Below are 18,900 nucleotides of genomic sequence, written 5' to 3'. Positions count from 1 at the left end.
TTTGTCCCACTGTCAGTTGTTCTACTCCCAGCGTCAACTCCTCTATACCACCTTGCAATTTTACAGTCCCCTTTCTCACCTCCTTCTCCATGCGCTCCTTACAGTGCCTCACCTCCTCACGCACTCCTCCGACCTCCTCACTCACACCTCTTCTGATCTCTTCTCCCATTACTTGCATCTCCTGCCCAGATGCCACCCTCATCTGCTCCATTTCCTCCCTGTGAGCATCCAATTTAGTTTCTACCCCCATTCTGACCCCCTCTATCTGCTGCCCCATTTGTTTAACTTCCCTTTCCGCTTGGTCCCTCATGTCCCTCAATTTGCCTTCCATACTAGTTTCTAACCCCTCTAACCCCTTTTTCATCCCTTCCATTTGATTCTCTTGAGCGGCCATTCTGTTTTCTACCCCCGTTAACCCATGTTTCACCCCTTCTATCCCATTGTCTAACCCCTCAAATTTCTTGTCTAATCCCTCAAATTTCTTGTCTAATCCCTCAAATTTCTTGTCTAATCCCTCACCGGTACCCCTCGCTTCGTCCCTCATTACCCCCATTTGGCCCTCCAATCGCTCACCCAGTCGCTCAATTTGGCTCCCCATACTCATCTGTACAGCTGCCTGTAGCTGCGCAATGAGGGCCTGCATGTCAATCCCTCCCACTTGTGCAGCGGGCGCGGCCGCCGTAGCCATCTGCGAGGCGCCATTTTGCGCGCCCGTAACCTCGTGCGCGAGGACGCCATTTTGCGAACCTGCCGCCCTCACTGCTTCGCTCTCCTCATGTCCCTCAATTTGGTCCTGGATCGACCCTGCCTCACTCTCCTCGACCGGAACCCAGCCGTCTTGATCTGCCATAGCGCGACTTTCAAAATTCGGGTTTTTATTTTAAAACAAAACAAATTTCACAGTTAATTTCGAGCGCGTGAAGCGCGCTTCGGGTCCAATCTCACTTCCCGACACCAATTGTTACGGACACGGCTAAAGATGTTGCTTGACCGAGCGGAATGGCCGCCGTGTTCGTACAGTTTACCCGATTACCCCCAACTCACCCGATTCCACTCGAACGTTGGCCAAATCGCGCTACGCTAAATCAATGATGGAAAGGACACAACGACTGGGATAAATGAAACGACGCAAGGGGTACAGTTCTCAAGACCTCCGGAGGAGGATATAATTAGTGGTGGAGAAAAGGGGTAGATTACAAGGTAGAGTGAGGTAAAAGACACAGAAGAGATAGGCACTTAGATACAATCTTATCTAGCCCAGACAGACCACAGACAAACGGAACAAGGCTGACTTACACAGGGATTGATGGCAGGGAAGGACAGGTCGGTTGATAGCACAAGGTGCACCTTGGCTCGGGGACAGGATCAAGCACGGTCCAAAAGATGCAGGGAGGCCTCACAGCGCTCGGAGGTGGCGTCTTTCTTCTCCAAGCTCAGCGCGCATCTGACATCACCTCCCCCTCGGCTGCGCATGCTCAGCGGGGAGTCACACGCCCTCGGCTGGTTGGCTCCGCCCCAGATGGGACCGGTCCGCCGCTTCTATTGGGTGCGGGGGTTACCGGGCTCTGCCCTTGACGAGGAGCTGACAGCGAGCCCCTACTTGGTAACCCCGTCGAGCACATGTTCGATGGCGGCTCGTTGGAAAGGCCTGGTGCCCTCCCAACACCCCCTACCAACCAAGCCGGAGTGAGGACGCGCACTCCCCGCGCCGCCGCCGTTGTTGTTGTTGTTGTTGTTGCTGAACCGTGAGGAAGAGCTGCGGGGAGGTATTGGGAGGTCCTAAACTTCCTAACGGTGCCATACAATCACATTCTGGTGCAACGAAGAGTCAGAATTAATGGAAACGAGTCCTTAACTGACATAGACTAAGAATAACTAGCAAGATGTCCTATAGTTGTCTACGTGAGATGCGGTGAACCTGGGTGCGACATTTAATGGGGGAAATAGGGGGAGGTCGGGTCTACAGAGTGTTGTTTACAGAAAATGGGACTAGGGAATGGGGGATTGGGGATAGTTGGGAAGTATTGAGGAAATAGGGGAATATTTACAAGCGGATATGGATGGATGCAAATCCCATATCCGCAAGAATATATATATATATATATATATATATATATATATATATATATATATATATACATACATACATACATACATACATACATACATACATACATATATATATATATATATATATACATACATACATACATACATACATACATACATACATATATATATATATATATATATATATATATATGTATATATATATATATATATATATATATATATATATATATATATATATATATATATATATATATATATATATATATATATATATATATATATATATATAAAGTGGAAAGAGCAGATGAGAAGGTAACCAGATATCTAAGAATAACTGCGTGAGATGGAATGTAATGTAACTGGAAGGATGGGGCCACATTATCCATAATATGAATGGATTGAGCGAAACAAAATTACCTCGAGTTGAAGTCGAGTACTAAAATGAACTGTTAAAGCAAATTGGCTCGTCATTATCGCCACCGAGTGTTTCAGACGTATGAAATGGAATGGAATACGAGCCGGTTGCCAGATAGCATGTATTGCGTGCCGCATGAAATGGAAGGGATGGTATCGGACCAATATGCTGTGAATGAGTAATTCGGCAGTTCCACTGGATTGCCACAAGAACAGAGCAATACAAACTCGTCCTACAAAATCGCACTCACTCAAACAAAAACAGTCTTGTTGTATGCACCTGTTAAGTTCTCCTGAACAACAGTGTTCTCGAGAATGCTGATGCATTTCTAACTGGATGGTTTTAGGCCCTCGTTATCCTCATGGGAGGGAAATTGAGTTTGAGTGAGCTATCTCAAAGGTTAATTCCACTTCCTTTTTTAAACCTGGGAAGATCAATGGTTCTTGAGATATCTTCATCATCAATGGATTGTACTCTTGACAGAGCATCGGTGCTGCCGAAGCAGTCTCTTGGAAAGAGTATGCTGGTGGCTTGCCATGGCTTTCACAGTAGTCAGGCAAAGCAGGATCTTGGAATTTGTTCAGATTGCCGGTGGTAGCCTGCTTACTATCACCGAGGGATCTTTAACGTCCAGGACCATTAACCCTAACCCTAACCCTAACCCTAACTAACCCTAACAACCCTAACCCTAACCCTAACCCTAAGCCTAACTAGTGGTGGGAGACGGGTCCTCCGGCTTAACGTCCCGCGGAGGGACAGTACACACATTGGTGCCTCACCCTGCCTGCGAAGCACCAGGGTGACAGTTTATAGCTGGGTCGAGATCCGAACCCAGGCTCGACCAATCAAAGGCGAGCGCATTTGAGCTATCCTGGCAGCCCTCTTGAGATATCGATTGAATGTAAGGTGTCTCAAAGTAAAAGTGTGACCATTAATTGTAATAACAACTGATTAAACAGTCACTTTAATATACTTGTGGCCCTAATTATTCCAGAAAATCGCATCACTTTTGGTGCACACATTCCAAAAGCCACACACAGATACGATAAAAGCTAATGTGGTTGTGAGAAAATGATTACTGTTATCACTCTATATTTACCATCATTCTTCATGTCATTGAGTTCCAGTTCACTGGTAATTCCCTGTGTGTTGCAAGTGGCGACTAACAGGGTTGGCGGCAGGAAGGGCTTCCGGCCATAAAACATCGCTTCAAAAAAGGGGACCACGGTGTCCGAAAAAGGCCAACGCCTGCTCTACGGGGGAAAAATGGCCTCTAAAGATGGATTTTTTCTTCATCTCTAATATGACCTTCCGTTTTCCATATACGACCGTGGAGATCCAAAGTTCAGAACGTGGACGGTACTTGATCGAGAGTCGAGTCACATGTAATTTTCATCCAAGATCGATCGTACGATGCATCATTGCAGTGGGGTTTCTGCTGAAACTTTTTGTCGATCCCTCGATGAGTTTTAGTATATTCGATGAATTGAGTAAACTAGCAACGGTACCCGCCCTGCGGGCGGGGTTTTAATTGGGAGGCCCAAATTAAAAGGCAAAATATCAGAAATTGAAGGCTTTTTTTATTTTAAACGATTTATATAAACATCCGTTAAATCATATCACACGGAAATCATCAAAATCGAAACAGTATTTGTAGAATTTCAATAAAAGCCACATCACTGTTCATATCGGTAAATATTATTCTATCGTGTTTGGAAAAACTGGAAAATTGGAAATTGGAAAATTTGGAAAAAAATTGGAAAAACAATATAGCCTATTTTACTCCAGGGAGCCCCAGGATTACCCACCCAAAATGTCGTTGCGATCGGTTCAGTCGTTTTTGTGGTACCTGGGAACAGACAGACAGACAGACATTTGGTGAATTATAGTAAACTAGCAACGGTATCGCCCTACGTGCGGAGCTTCAATTGGGAGGTCCAAATAAAAAGGCAAAATATCAGAAATTGAAGACTTTTTTTTAAATTTTAAACGATTTATATAAACATCCGTTAATTCATATCACACGCAAATCATCAAAATCTAAACAGTATTTGAAGAATTTCAATAAAAGCCACATCACTGTTTATATTCCATAACCTGGCCCCATCCTACCTGGCTGACCTCCTCTCCAGACACACTCCCACCCGCAACCTCCGCTCTGCTGGTACCAACCTCCTGACCCCCCCCCCCCCCCCCATCCGGACCAAATTCAGATCCTGGGGGGACAGGGCCTTCTCCATCGCTGCTCCCACCCTCTGGAACTCACTACCTCACACCATCAGAGACTCCTCCTCACTCACCACATTCAAAACATCACTAAAGACCCACCTGTTCAACACTGCATTCAACATTCAACCCACAGCATTTAACCCCTGACTATCTCTTCTCCTTCTCCCTCCTTTTGCTTTAAATATTTCCCTATTGATTCTTGTCTTTTTGCAATTGTTGTTTTCATGTATTGTTATGCATTATGTTTTACACTCTGTCAAAGTGCCTTTGGGCTTCTTGAAAAGCGCTATACAAAATAAATGAATTATTATTATTATTATTATATTGGTAAATATTGGTTCACGAGTTATCAAGTGACCACTATATTCGTCATGTGTGTGCGTCTGTCTGTGTGTGTGTCTGTGTGTCTGTGTGTCTGTCTGTCCGCAGCATAACTACCCGATGATATCATCCGATCTTGATGAAACTTGGGTGGGAGGTTGATATCATGATCTAGTTGTGTCCTGCCTTGAGTGGGCGTATTGCGCCCATTGTGGGCGGAGCCACGCCCTAAAAAGATGTATTTTTAGGGGGTAATCGAGTTCAAGCTACATCTTCTCCGAGGGGTTTGGTGGAATCTGACAGGGGTTTCGATATTTGGTTAGGCCAAATGTCAAGTGTCTAGCCCCACGTAGCTCGATTTTTAAAAACGTTTTGAAATTTTTTATTTTTTTTTATTTCATTTTTCACTGGATTTTCGGTATTGTGTAGCTAACTAACCTCATAACTGATTATACATTATTTTCTATCTCATTTCAAGGTCAGCAACCATCGTTTTGCATTTCCGGGCCTGGCCTGTCCGGGCCTGTTTCGGTTACAGTCCGTCCTTTGTCATTGAATACCGCTCGCTCGTGAACCATCGTCGTCTCCTGACTTGTCATTCCATCGTGTTTGGAAAAACTGGAAAATTGCAAAAAAATTGGAAAAACAATATAGCCTATTTTACTCCAGGGGGTCCCAGGATTACCCACCCAAAATATCGTTGTGATCGGTTCAGCCGTTTTTGCGATACCTTCGAACGGACAGACAGACGGACATTTGGTGAATTATATTAAGATGCATATGAGCACGTTATAAGGTCTGTATTATATTCGTCGATGCATATTATTCGGTTGTTGTTTTGCAGGGTGCTTTGGCCTCTTCTACAGAGTTCAACACAGCAACGAGCAGACCCATGTGAGTCACACAAATACTGTCACTATCTCAGCCGGCAATGACTAAGGGATTGGAGGAGGACTTTGCAAAATAATCATTCCTGTCTCCGCTCTGCAGCACGATTCACTTCCCTGTCTCTCTCTGAGCCAAACCCACTTGTTTTATTTACTCCCCTCCGCCCCCGTCCCCACTCCCACCCCAGACCCCCCAATCTGCAGGATGTGCTTCTTGAATGATAAACCACCGGTTATAAAGCTCTCCAGCTCACAAGCGGCTTATTGTCCCTGAAGTCTTGTGTTTATCGTCTGTACTGTCGTTCATAATTCCAGCCTTGTTTCCACCTCCTGTGTGTGCTGTGCGAGCTCAGCAGCCTAATAGTTACAAACTAGGCTTTTATCCCATAATTTAACAGCACAGGAAGGAACCAGAACTCAAACATTTCTGCCATTTGTGAGAGATGTCGAGTTGTCTGTGCTCTATCTCCATATATATATACACTGTATGCACTTCTCCAAAACAGGCCAATGTGTCTTCATCTACATTATTCTGCCTTTATCAGATAATAATAAAGCTCTTGAAGATGCTCGTGTAACCACATACCAAGAAAGGGCGTTAAAGTATAACCTTTTAGGCGTTAAAGTATACCTTTTAGGCGTTAAAGTATAACCTTTTAGGCGTTAAAGTATAACCTTTTAGGCGTTAAAGTAGAACCTTTTAGGCGTTAAAGTATACCTTTTAGGCGTTAAAGTATCACCTTTTAGGCATTAAAGTATAACCATTTAGGCGTTAAAGTATAACCTTTTAGGCGTTAAAGTATAACCTTTTAGGCGTTAAAGTATAACCTTTTAGGCGTTAAAGTATAACCTTTTAGGCGTTAAAGTATAACCTTTTAGGCGTTAAAGTATAACCTTTTAGTCGTTAAAGTATAACCTTTTAGTCGTTAAAGTATAACCTTTTAGGCGTTAAAGTATAACCTTTTAGGCGTTAAAGTATAACCTTTTAGGCGTTAAAGTAGAACCTTTTAGGCGTTAAAGTATAACCTTTTAGTCGTTAAAGTATAACCTTTTAGTCGTTAAAGTATAACCTTTTAGGCGTTAAAGTATAACCTTTTAGGCGTTAAAGTATAACCTTTTAGGCGTTAAAGTATAACCTTTTAGGCGTTAAAGTATAACCTTTTAGGCGTTAAAGTATAACCTTTTAGGCGTTAAAGTATAACCTTTTAGGCGTTAAAGTATAACCTTTTAGGCGTTAAAGTATAACCTTTTAGGCGTTAAAGTATAACCTTTTAGTCGTTAAAGTATAACCTTTTAGGCGTTAAAGTATAACCTTTTAGGCGTTAAAGTATAACCTTTTAGGCGTTAAAGTATAACCTTTTAGGCGTTAAAGTATAACCTTTTAGGCGTTAAAGTATAACCTTTTAGGCGTTAAAGTATAACCTTTTAGGCGTTAAAGTATAACCTTTTAGTCGTTAAAGTATAACCTTTTAGGCGTTAAAGTATAACCTTTTAGGCGTTAAAGTATAACCTTTTAGGCGTTAAAGTATAACCTTTTAGGCATTAAAGTATAACCTTTTAGGCGTTAAAGTATAACCTTTTAGTCGTTAAAGTATAACCTTTTAGGCGTTAAAGTATAACCTTTTAGGCGTTAAAGTATAACCATTTAGGCGTTAAAGTATAACCTTTTAGGCATTAAAGTATAACCTTTTAGGCGTTAAAGTATCACCTTTTAGGCGTTAAAGTATAACCTTTTAGTCGTTAAAGTATCACCTTTTAGGCATTAAAGTATAACCATTTAGGCGTTAAAGTATAACCTTTTAGGCGTTAAAATATAACCTTTTAGGCGTTAAAGTATAACCTTTTAGGCGCTAAAGTATAACCTTTTAGGCGTTAAAGTATAACCTTTTAGTCGTTAAAGTATAACCTTTTAGGCGTTAAAGTACAACCTTTTAGGCGTTAAAGTATAACCTTTTAGGCGTTAAAGTATAACCTTTTAGGCGTTAAAGTATAACCTTTTAGGCGTTAAAGTATAACCTTTTAGGCGCTAAAGTATAACCTTTTAGGCGTTAAAGTATAACCTTTTAGTCGTTAAAGTATAACCTTTTAGGCGTTAAAGTATAACCTTTTAGGCGTTAAAGTATAACCTTTTAGGCGTTAAAGTATAACCTTTTAGGCATTAAAGTATAACCTTTTAGGCGTTAAAGTATAACCTTTTAGGCGTTAAAGTATAACCTTTTAGGCATTAAAGTATAACCTTTTAGGCGTTAAAGTATCACCTTTTAGGCGTTAAAGTATAACCTTTTAGGCGTTAAAGTATCACCTTTTAGGCATTAAAGTATAACCATTTAGGCGTTAAAGTATAACCTTTTAGGCGTTAAAGTATAACCTTTTAGGCGTTAAAGTATCACCTTTTAGGCGCTAAAGTATAACCTTTTAGGCGTTAAAGTATCACCTTTTAGGCGTTGAAGTATAACCTTTTAGGCATTAAAGTATAACCATTTAGGCGTTAAAGTATAACCTTTTAGGCGTTAAAGTATAACCTTTTAGGCGTTAAAGTATCACCTTTTAGGCGCTAAAGTATAACCTTTTAGGCGTTAAAGTATCACCTTTTAGGCGTTGAAGTATAACCTTTTAGGCGTTAAAGTATCACCTTTTAGGCGCTAAAGTATAACCTTTTAGGCGTTAAAGTATCACCTTTTAGGCGTTGAAGTATAACCTTTTAGGCGTTAAAGTATAACCTTTTAGGTGTTAACGTACAACCTTTTAGGCGTTAAAGTATAACCTTTTAGGCATGAAAGTATAACCTTGTAGGCGTTAAAGTATAACCTTTTAGGCGTTAAAGTATAACCTTTTAGGCGTTCAAGTATAACCTTTTAGGTGTTAAATTATAACCTTTTAGGCGTTAAAGTATAACCTTTTAGGCGTTAAAGTATAACCTTTTAGGCATTAAAGTATAACCTTTTAGGCATTAAAGTATAACCTTTTAGGCGTTAAAGTATAACCTTTTAGGCGTTAAAGTATAACCTTTTAGGCGTTAAAGTATAACCTTTTAGGCGTTAAAGTATACCTTTTAGGCGTTAAAGTATAACCTTTTAGGCGTTAAAGTATAACCTTTTAGGCATTAAATTATAACCTTTTAGGCATTAAAGTATCACCTTTTAGGCGTTAAAGTATAACCTTTTAGGCATTAAAGTATAACCTTTTAGGCATTAAAGTATAACCTTTTAGGCGTTAAAGTATAACCTTTTAGGCGTTAAAGTATAACCTTTTAGGCGTTAAAGTATAACCTTTTAGGCGTTAAAGTATAACCTTTTAGGCATTAAAGTATAACCTTTTAGGCATTAAAGTATAACCTTTTAGGCGTTAAAGTATAACCTTTTAGGCATTAAAGTATAACCTTTTAGGCGTTAAAGTATAACCTTTTAGGCGTTAAAGTATAACCTTTTAGGCATTAAAGTATAACCTTTTAGGCGTTAAAGTATAACCTTTTAGACATCAATACTCTGGATTAATCCTCAATTAACATCGGGTGGAGTTTTTTTTTGGAAACCTTCCAAGATTCATGATAATTATTTTTCTTTCTTCTGCCCTTACATAGGTAAGCTTGGTGTTGGGTTAGCTGTTAGGGTGCAGCTTGGGATCCTAAGATCCTGAGTTTGAATCCCGGTCGATCGCTAAATTATCACCAGGGGGGTTAACTCAGCCTGTCATCCATCCGAAGTCGGCAAATTGAGTACCAGTTTGCTGGGATGAATGATCACGGTGTGTACCCCGATTTAGAATAGGTACATAGTATCCCTGCGCATCGTAAGAGGCGACTAAGGGTTGGCGTCAGGAAGAGCACCCGGCCATAAAACGTCGCCTTAAACAAGGGAACCATGAGGTCATGGGGCCCACAAGGCTAGCCCCTGCTCTAGCGGGGAAATGGCCTTAAAACGATCATTCATTCATTCATTTCATGCCCTTACATAGGTGATCAGCAGGGTTTATAGGATCTGTGAGCATGGTTGTTAGTACTGTACACAAACCGTGAGGGTGAAAGTATAGAGTGTCGCAAGGTAGTTCAGTTGTGTCGTGTAGCAAGGTAGCTCCTGCACTCTCGTTCGCCTGATGTATCAGGATCCTGCTGCCTGATGTATCAGGATCCTGCTGCCTGATGTATCAGGATCCTGCTGCCTGATGTATCAGGATCCTGCTGCCTGATGTATCAGGATCCTGCTGCCTGATGTATCAGGATCCTGCTGCCTGATGTATCAGGACCCTGCTGCCTGATGTATCAGGACCCTGCTGCCTGATGTATCAGGACCCTGCTGCCTGATGTATCAGGATACTCCTGCCTGATGTATCAGGATACTGCTGCCTGATGTATCAGGATCCTGCTGCCTGATGTATCAGGATCCTGCTGCCTGATGTATCAGGATCCTGCTGCCTGATGTATCAGGATCCTGCTGCCTGATGTATCAGGATCCTGCTGCCTGATGTATCAGGATCCTGCTGCCTGATGTATCAGGATCCTGCTGCCTGATGTATCAGGACCCTGCTGCCTGATGTATCAGGACCCTGCTGCCTGATGTATCAGGACCCTGCTGCCTGATGTATCAGGATACTCCTGCCTGATGTATCAGGATACTCCTGCCTGATGTATCAGGATCCTGCTGCCTGATGTATCAGGATCCTGCTGCCTGATGTATCAGGATCCTGCTGCCTGATGTATCAGGATCCTGCTGCCTGATGTATCAGGATCCTGCTGCTTGATGTATCAGGATCCTGCTGCCTGATGTATCAGGATCCTGCTGCCTGATGCATGGCCTTTCCTCGGTGGTCGCCTCCCATTCTGCTATCCAATAACTCCCGACAGTTCTGTGATGTGTCGCAGACAATCAACGTCCCTGTGATCAAAGGAAAACTTTCCCACTTACACTGTCAAAGTTCTTACTTATTCGCAATGTAATGTCATCAGTTGATGTGCAATTTGAGGCTTTGTGCATGTCTAATTTCTCTATTCCCATGCAGCGCGTCACATGATACCACCATGAGGCAAGAAGAGAAAGACTTGGGTAAGTGGATTATTAATGAGGCATTTATAAGCTGCATATTGATGTTCCTCCTCAGCAATTTCTGGGGATTTAAGTCCTGGTAATGATAATTTTGCTTTTGGTTATGGTTATTAAGATGATTATAAATGAGTCGGATGCCTTTGCCAGGGAAAATCCAGAACAAGCAGAAGGTGCCATCCCTGTGGCAAAGCCTGCAGCGTATGCCTCGCCGTGTAAGCCGGCATAGTAAGGAGCATGGTGAGGCACGGCACGCAGGTTTGTTATGCAGCCTGACAGCACCTGATCACATGCACACCTCTGGTTGCAGCACCTGCGTGTGTAGCACTCGTAAATCTATCGAGATCGTACACTATGTCATCGCATTGTGCTGTCATACAGTGCACACACAGTGTACAAAGCACTTATTAGTATGGTGTCGGGTGCACACATTTTACTGGTGCATTGCACACATTCTGGGCCTGCTAATGGTCAACATGCACGAGCTACTGTGATTTGCACCTACCATGATTTGCACCTACTATGATTTGCACCTACTATGATTTGCACCTACTATGATTTGCACCTACTATGATTTGCACCTACTATGATTTGCACCTACTATGATTTGCACCTACTATGATTTGCACCTACTATGATTTGCACCTACGATGATTTGCACCTACTGTGATATGCACCTACTATGATTTGCACCTACTATGATTTGCACCTACTATGATTTGCACCTACTATGATTTGCACCTACTATGATTATGCATCTACTATGATTTGCACCTACTATGATTTGCACCTACTATGATTTGCACCTACTGTGATATGCATCTACTATGATTTGCACCTACTATGATTTGCACCTACTGTGATATGCACCTACTATGATTTGCACCTACTATGATTTGCACCTACTATGATTTGCACCTACTATGATTTGCACCTACGATGATTTGCACCGACTATGATTTGCACCTACTGTGATTTGCATCTACTATGATTTGCACCTATTGTGATTTGCACCTACTGTGCTGTCATGACATGCACATGGTGAGTAGTTACAGTTGGTATGCTGACTCCGCGTATGTACGTTTTGCTGATGCATTGTATTGCACACATCCTAAGTGTGTACAGTGCACTTGTTCTGGCCTCGGTAAGCACACGTAGTGCCGGTGGGATGTGCAGGCACCGTTGGATTTGTCGCAAGTGAAATCACGATGAGCGATGATGACCGGATCGAGCTCATGACGCTGGTGAAGGAGCGCAGACTCACCATTGAGCAGGCTTTGCACAGGGTGTGTGGGCAAGGGCAACAGAAACAAAACCTGAGTTGGGATAGCCTTGCACAGTTTTTAACCACACACCATGTCACACCCATTACTCCATTCAATCTATATCCAGAATTTGCTGAAACGAATGAGCTCTTTAAAATGCATCTAACAGGCAAAATGCAAACTTTTTTGTGCAGTTGGCCGTGTATGAGAGAATACAGGCAGACAGACGATGCACCCCATCTGACACCCTCAGCCTACCTGATGCAATGACACGCTCGCCATATAAGGTGAGTGCCTGCAATACTGGAGGATAAGTATACATTTTGCAGCTGCCAATACTAGGCCCGTCACTAGAATATGATCACCAGCATGTGATTGCCACGTTCAGTCATCCTCTACAATGCAACAACAACCAGTGAGCTGCAATCCTCATAATCGTACGATCATTTAATGCAGATGTAAGCATCGGTCATCTGGTCATGATCATCAGTGATTGAACACCATATTGGACACGTGTGCTGGCAGGCCAATTTTGCAGTGAATCATAGTGGCCGTTTTGCCCGGCTGCACAAGATGGAGACTGCAGGGCGAGGTACTCGGCGTTGCCTTGTCAAGGTGGCAGATGGAGCAAGTGGCGGACTCTACATGCATGGTGCCTTATGATCACACGCACACACCATTTCCTGCTTTGACCATTCTTGCTGTACGATAGCCTAGCTAGAAACTACCTTCAGTCATCCTTTTTGTCTTCTGCCTAATGGATTATCGGTAAAAACCAAGCTGGCTCAAAAATAGCATTCAGGGAGGAGATAATGTATTCTCCTTTCCTACTACCTTCTTTACACCTTCATGTACAGTCGTGGCCAAAAATATTGGCACCCTTGCACTTTTTTCAAATAACTCAATTTTCTTCAAAAACAAGTTGAAATTGACAAAAGTATTTGGTCTCCACAATTCTTTATTTCACTGTTAATATTACAGAACCTTTGTTTTTGATTCAGAACTTAATATATCCTTTTAAATCAGAAAAAAGAAAGAAATGGCATTCACAAAATTATTGACAACCTAGACTTCATATTTGGTAGCACGGTCTTTGGACAAAATAACTGCAGTCAAGCACTTCCTATAGCCATGAATGAGCTTCCTACACCTCTCTACTGGCAGTTTGGCCCAATCATCTTGGGCAAACTGCTCCAGTTCTCCCAGATTTGAAGAGTGCCTTCTCCCAACTGCTGTTTTCAGATCTCCCCACAGGTGTTCAATGGGATTTAGATCTGGACTCGTTGCCGGCCACTTCAGAACAGTCCAGCGTTTTGGCTTGAACCATTCCTGGGTGCTTTTTGAAGTGTGTATGGGGTCATTGTCCTGCTGCAAGACCTACGACCTTCGACAGAGACCCAGCTTTCTGACACTGGGTTGACCATTGCGCTCCAAAATGCCTTGGTAATCTCCTGATTTAATGATGCCATGCACACATTCAAGGCACCCAGTGCTAGAGGCAGCACAGCAACCCCAAAACATCACTGAACCTCCTCCATGTTTGACTGTAGGGAAGGTGTTCTTTTCTTTGAAGGCTTCATTTTGTTTTCTGTAAACATGGAGATGATGTGCTTCACCAAAAAACTCTAATTTGGTCTCATCTGTCCATAGGACATTCTCCCAGAAGGATTTTGGCTTGTTCAGGTGTGTTTTGGCAAACTCCAGGCAGGCTTTCTCAGTAGCAGGGTCCTCCTGGGTCTACTATAGAACCCCCTTTCATTGAGTTGGCGACGGATGGTGCGAGTTGAAACTGTGGTACCTTGTGTCTGAAGGTCAGCTTGAATCTGTTTGACAGTTGATCGAGCTGCTTTTTCCACCATTCGAACAATCCTTCACTGCAAGCTTTGATCAAGTATTCTCTTGCAGCTATGTCCAGGGAGGTTGGCTACAGTGCCATGGGCCTTAAACTTCCTGATACCAGTGCGTACAGTGGACACAGGAACATCAATGTCTCTGGAGATGGACTTGTAGCCTGGAGCAATCGTCCATGATTGGCTACAATCTTGTGTCTGACTTCCTCAGACAATTCTCTGGTTTTCTTTCTTTTCTCCATGCTCATTGGGGTACACACAGTGACACAAAACAGCAGAATGACTCCTTTTCTCTATCAAACTGGTTGAATGAGTGATTTTTATATTGCAGGCACCTGCAACTCACCATAGGTAAGTTCAATTCCAAAGTAAAGGAGAATCACCTGCTTGAAATCTAAATGATTTCTAACAACTTCTAAAAGGTGCCAATAATATTGTCCAGGACATTTAAGGATTTCTGTGTGGAATATGCTAAGATTAATGAATTATTTCAGCTTTTTTTGTTTTGTTCCACTGCAAACCAAAGAAATACATCTGTAGATACCAAAATATATTTTAATTTCAACAACTTTCTGGAAGAAAGGGTGCATTATTTGAAAAAAACTGCAAGGGTTTTAATATTTTTGGCCACGACTGTACTTCCACTCAACCCAATTACTCACGTCCCTAAATCCCTTCATTTTTGAATCCTTCCTGGCTCCTCCGGGCATGGCCTCGGCCTGCCCGACCTGTGCGCTTCCCAAGTCGAGGTTGTCAGCGGAAGGGCTTGATGCATGACTTCCAGTTAGCTTTTTAAATAGTGAGTTTAAATGCGGACGATTGCGTGGCTTGGCTAGTGTCTATGGTGTGGTGCCAAAAGGGGCATAGGAAATAAATTACAGAGATAACGATATACAAGGGATACATTACCCATAATCCCTGAGCTAATTAACATACCCCACTCCTCGTAATGGGGACGAAGATACACTTAAAACGAACACACGGTCTACCGGATCCCTACTTATAGTACATTGAAGTGGTTCTTCTTCGCGACAATCGGACATTCCCCATTTCGGAAATTCCCAAAACCACCTACCCCCGGCTCACTTCCATCATCTCCGTGCTCCCCAACCCGCTCTGCCCTCTCACTCACTTCCGCCATTCGCGGTGAGAAAGAAGTTCTCCCGCGCGCGTATTTTTACCTCAGAGAAAAAATCAATTTAAATTTCTCGAGAAAGCGATATTGCGCCTCGTACACCCCAATGGACTATAAAATTTGGACCTCGGTACTACAATCGATCCTCTCCCCAAGAGAGAGAGAGGGAAAATTATTAAATTTTATATCCAAATGCTGAGCGCAATTTGCCCTCAGCGGGTGTCGAACTCGCAACCCTCAAACACAAAATGTCCTCCAAGTCCGCATCCCAAACTCCTGACACCAGTTGTCGTCTGTCAGAAAGTTCGTATCCCACTCCTGACACCAGTTGTCACGTAACTACCCTTGGTGATGCCCGTAGGGTACCACGGATGACCAAACGAGCTGTTACTCCAAGGCGTTCAGTTCAAAAATATAGCGGAGAATACTCGTGGGGAAGCAAGAGGGAGGGGGTAAACCGGAGCCTTACCTTCCCGGATCCCAATGGCAGTATTCACCCTGTAATAAATAATTCCAACGAAACAGAATTAAAATGCACAAAAATAAACGGGTTTATTAAAGAAAATGCTGTTAACAAAGAAACGCACGATAAACTAAATTCCTAACTTGAGGGACCCTCCACACCAGACCCAAACACGGACAAAGGGAAATATCATTATGTAAAAATAAAAGGTGTAATTTTATTGCACTTAGCTCAACTCGATCGGTGCGTCTCGCCAGGAATCATCAAAGTCGTCTCAGGCCTTCCCGGTAAAATGCGCTCACTCTTCTGCATAGCGCGTGGGCAGTAAAAACCAGGCCTCGCGGTGTGTCGCGCTCACTCCGGGCCTCGCACGCGAATCGAACGGGCCGCGCCTGTCCACTCGCAGTTCCTGCTTGGAAACCCGCGGTTCCCAGTGCATGGCTCTTCCTCCTCACGACTACCAGCAAGATGTCGGCACACGGCCGCCTGCGATGAGATCCCTTGAGCCCGAGAGCAAAATGCCACCGTTCTTACACGGTTCAGGGTGAGAATGCGCAAGAGCGAATCGCGAACGTTCACTGTCGTCTTTGGTAGGACAAGGCACACGAGAGTGATAAAGGTCGGTCTGAGCGAGAACCCAAGGAGAAGGGAAGAGGACAATGTCCGCTCGATCGAGAAGCCAAGAAGAAGAGAAGGGAAGAAGAGAGAGAAGAGCGAAGAGAAGAGAGAAACTGTCCGCTCGCATGTTCTTTTATCACTCAGGACATGACTTAGAAAGAAACACACCTTTCTATAGTAATGTACCATAGTGGACAGTGCATGTCAGAGCAGAAACTCTATCATGAAGTCCAAGCAACTGTCCGTAGAACTCCGAGATAGCATTGTGAGGAGGCATATGTCCGCTCGATCGAGAAGGGGAAGGATATAAAACAATTTCTGGTGTTGAAAGTTCCCAAGATCACAGTGAGCTCCATCATTAGGAAATTGAAAGAATATGGAACTACCTAGTCTCTTCCTAGAGCTATCCGTCTGACCAAAATGAGCCACTGGCAGGATGGACCTTGGACAGTGAGGTGACCAAGAACCCGATGACCACTCTGACAGAACTAGACTTCCTTGGCTGAGATAGGAAAACCTGCCGGAAGGCCAACAGTCTCTGGAGCACATCACAAGTCTAGGCCTTATGGAAGAGCGGCTAGACAGAAGCCACTCCTGAAAAAAAAGGCACATGAAAGACTCTGAGAGCATGAGGCAAAATATTATGTGTTCTGATGAGACGAAAATTGAACTCTTTGGCCTGAATGCAAAGCACTACGTCTGGCGGAAACTGAGCACAGCTCATCACCCATCTAACACTCTACCTACCGTGAAGCATGGTGGTGGCAGCATCATGCTATGGGGATGCTTTTCAGTGGCAGGAAATGTGAGCCTTGTAAGGATAGAGAGAACAATGAATGGAGCCAAATGCAAGGAAAGCCTTCAGGAGAACCTTCTTCAAAGTGAAAAAGACTATAAACTGCAGCAAATATTTGTGTTGCAACAGGACAATGACAAGCATACAGCTAACATAACACTGGAATGGCTTCACAACAGGAATGTGAAGTCTTTAAGTGGCCCAGCCGAAGCCCAGACTTGAATCCCATTGAGAATCTGTGGAAAGACTTGAAGATTGCTATTCACTGATGCTCCCCATCTGAACTTGACAGAGCTTGAGCAAATCTGCAAGGAAGAATGTTAGGAATTCCCCAAATCCAGATGTGCAAAGCTGATGCAGATATACCAAGAAAACTCAAAGCTGTAATTTCTGCCAAAGGCGATTTTACGAAGTATTAACTCAGGGGGATGAATACTTACAGTGCCTATATAAGGCATTAAATCAAACTTTTCCACCTTTATTTACACATCATAACCCACAACTTCCAAGTGAAGGACAAATTCCACAAATTTCAGAAAATGAATTAGAAATACAAACTAGAATATCTTGGTTGGATAAGTGTTCACCACCCATATAATAGCAATTGTAAATGACCTCAGGTGTAACCAATCACTTTAAAAATCACACAACCAAGTTAATTGGCCTCCACCTATGTTAATTGTAGTTATTCTGATTATTTCAGAATAAAATCAGCTGTTCCTGTAGGTTTCCTCTGCTGGGTTGTGCATTTCACAGCAAAGACTCAACAATAAGCACCAAGAAGCTTTCAAAAAATCTCAGGGATAAATTGGGGAAAGACAGATCAGGGGATGGGTATAAAAATATTTCAAAGGCCTTGAATATCCCTTGGATCACAGTCAAGACAATCATTAAGAAGTGGAAGGCATGTGGTACCACCAAGATCCTGCCTAAATCAGGCCGTCCCTCCAAACTGGATGACCAAGCAAGGAGGATACTGATCAGAGAGGCCACCAAGAGGCCAATGGCAACTTTGAAAGAGCTACAGGCCTTTATGGCAAAAACTGGTCACTGTGTGCATGTGGCAACAATATCCCAAGCACTCCACAGGTCTGGCCTGTATGGTAGGGTGCCAAGAAGGGGGTCATTACTCAAAAAGCCCTCCTTGAGTCCCGTTTGAGGTATGCAAAAAACCACTCCGGTGATTCTGAAGCCATGTGGCAAAACGTTTTGTGGTCTGACGAAACCAAGATGGAACGTTTTGGCCTAAATGCAAAACGTTATGTTAGGTGCAACCTCAACACAGTGCATTACCCAAAGAACACCATCCCTACTGTGAAGTATGGCCAGGCAGCATCATATTATGAGGATGTTTCTCATCAGCAGGGACTGTGGCACTTGCCAGGATAGAAGGGAAAATGGATGGAACCAAATACAGAAAAACCTGCTGCCCTCTGCAAGAAAGCTGAAATTGTGACGAAAGTTCACCTTTCAGCATGACAATGATCTGAAGCACACAGCTTAAGCTACACTAGAGTGGCTAAGGAACAAAAAGATCAATGTCCTTGAGTGGCCCCGTCAGAGCCCTGACCTAAATCCCAACGAAAATCGGTGGCATGATTTGAAGATTGCTGTCCATCAATGCTCCCCACGCACCTTTTTTTTTTTTTTTTGTATACAGAGTCGAGGCTCGTGAAAGAGCTAACATTTATCAAACAAACAAATCAAACAAACAAGCAAACAAAGTAGATAAAAAGGGGAGTGGTCGACAAGATGGGGAGAGAAGGGGAGGAAGCACACAAACACAACATTTGAGAGCAGGGACATCGGGAG

The 18,900-nt window shown here is 43.1% G+C and overlaps 1 protein-coding gene across 1 annotated transcript in view; it reads left to right on the top strand.

The window, feature by feature from the left end:
* The window catches only part of LOC137424239 (uncharacterized), a 238,076-nt gene that overhangs the window by 98,994 nt on the left and 120,182 nt on the right, over positions 1–18,900 (top strand). The window contains exons 4-9 of the mRNA XM_078773568.1: positions 5,883–5,932; positions 10,921–10,964; positions 11,112–11,219; positions 12,138–12,247; positions 12,421–12,513; positions 12,752–12,878. Coding sequence (XP_078629694.1) covers positions 5,883–5,932; positions 10,921–10,964; positions 11,112–11,219; positions 12,138–12,247; positions 12,421–12,513; positions 12,752–12,878 — 532 coding nt within the window. The remainder of the gene's footprint in view (positions 1–5,882; positions 5,933–10,920; positions 10,965–11,111; positions 11,220–12,137; positions 12,248–12,420; positions 12,514–12,751; positions 12,879–18,900) is intronic.

Source organism: Myxine glutinosa, chromosome 3 (genome assembly GCF_964187855.1).
Source record: "Myxine glutinosa chromosome 3, kmMyxGlut1.1, whole genome shotgun sequence".
NCBI classification, from domain to species: Eukaryota; Metazoa; Chordata; class Myxini; order Myxiniformes; family Myxinidae; genus Myxine; species Myxine glutinosa.
Note: the sequence above shows the minus strand (reverse complement) of the source record. Positions and strands in the feature narration are given on the sequence as shown.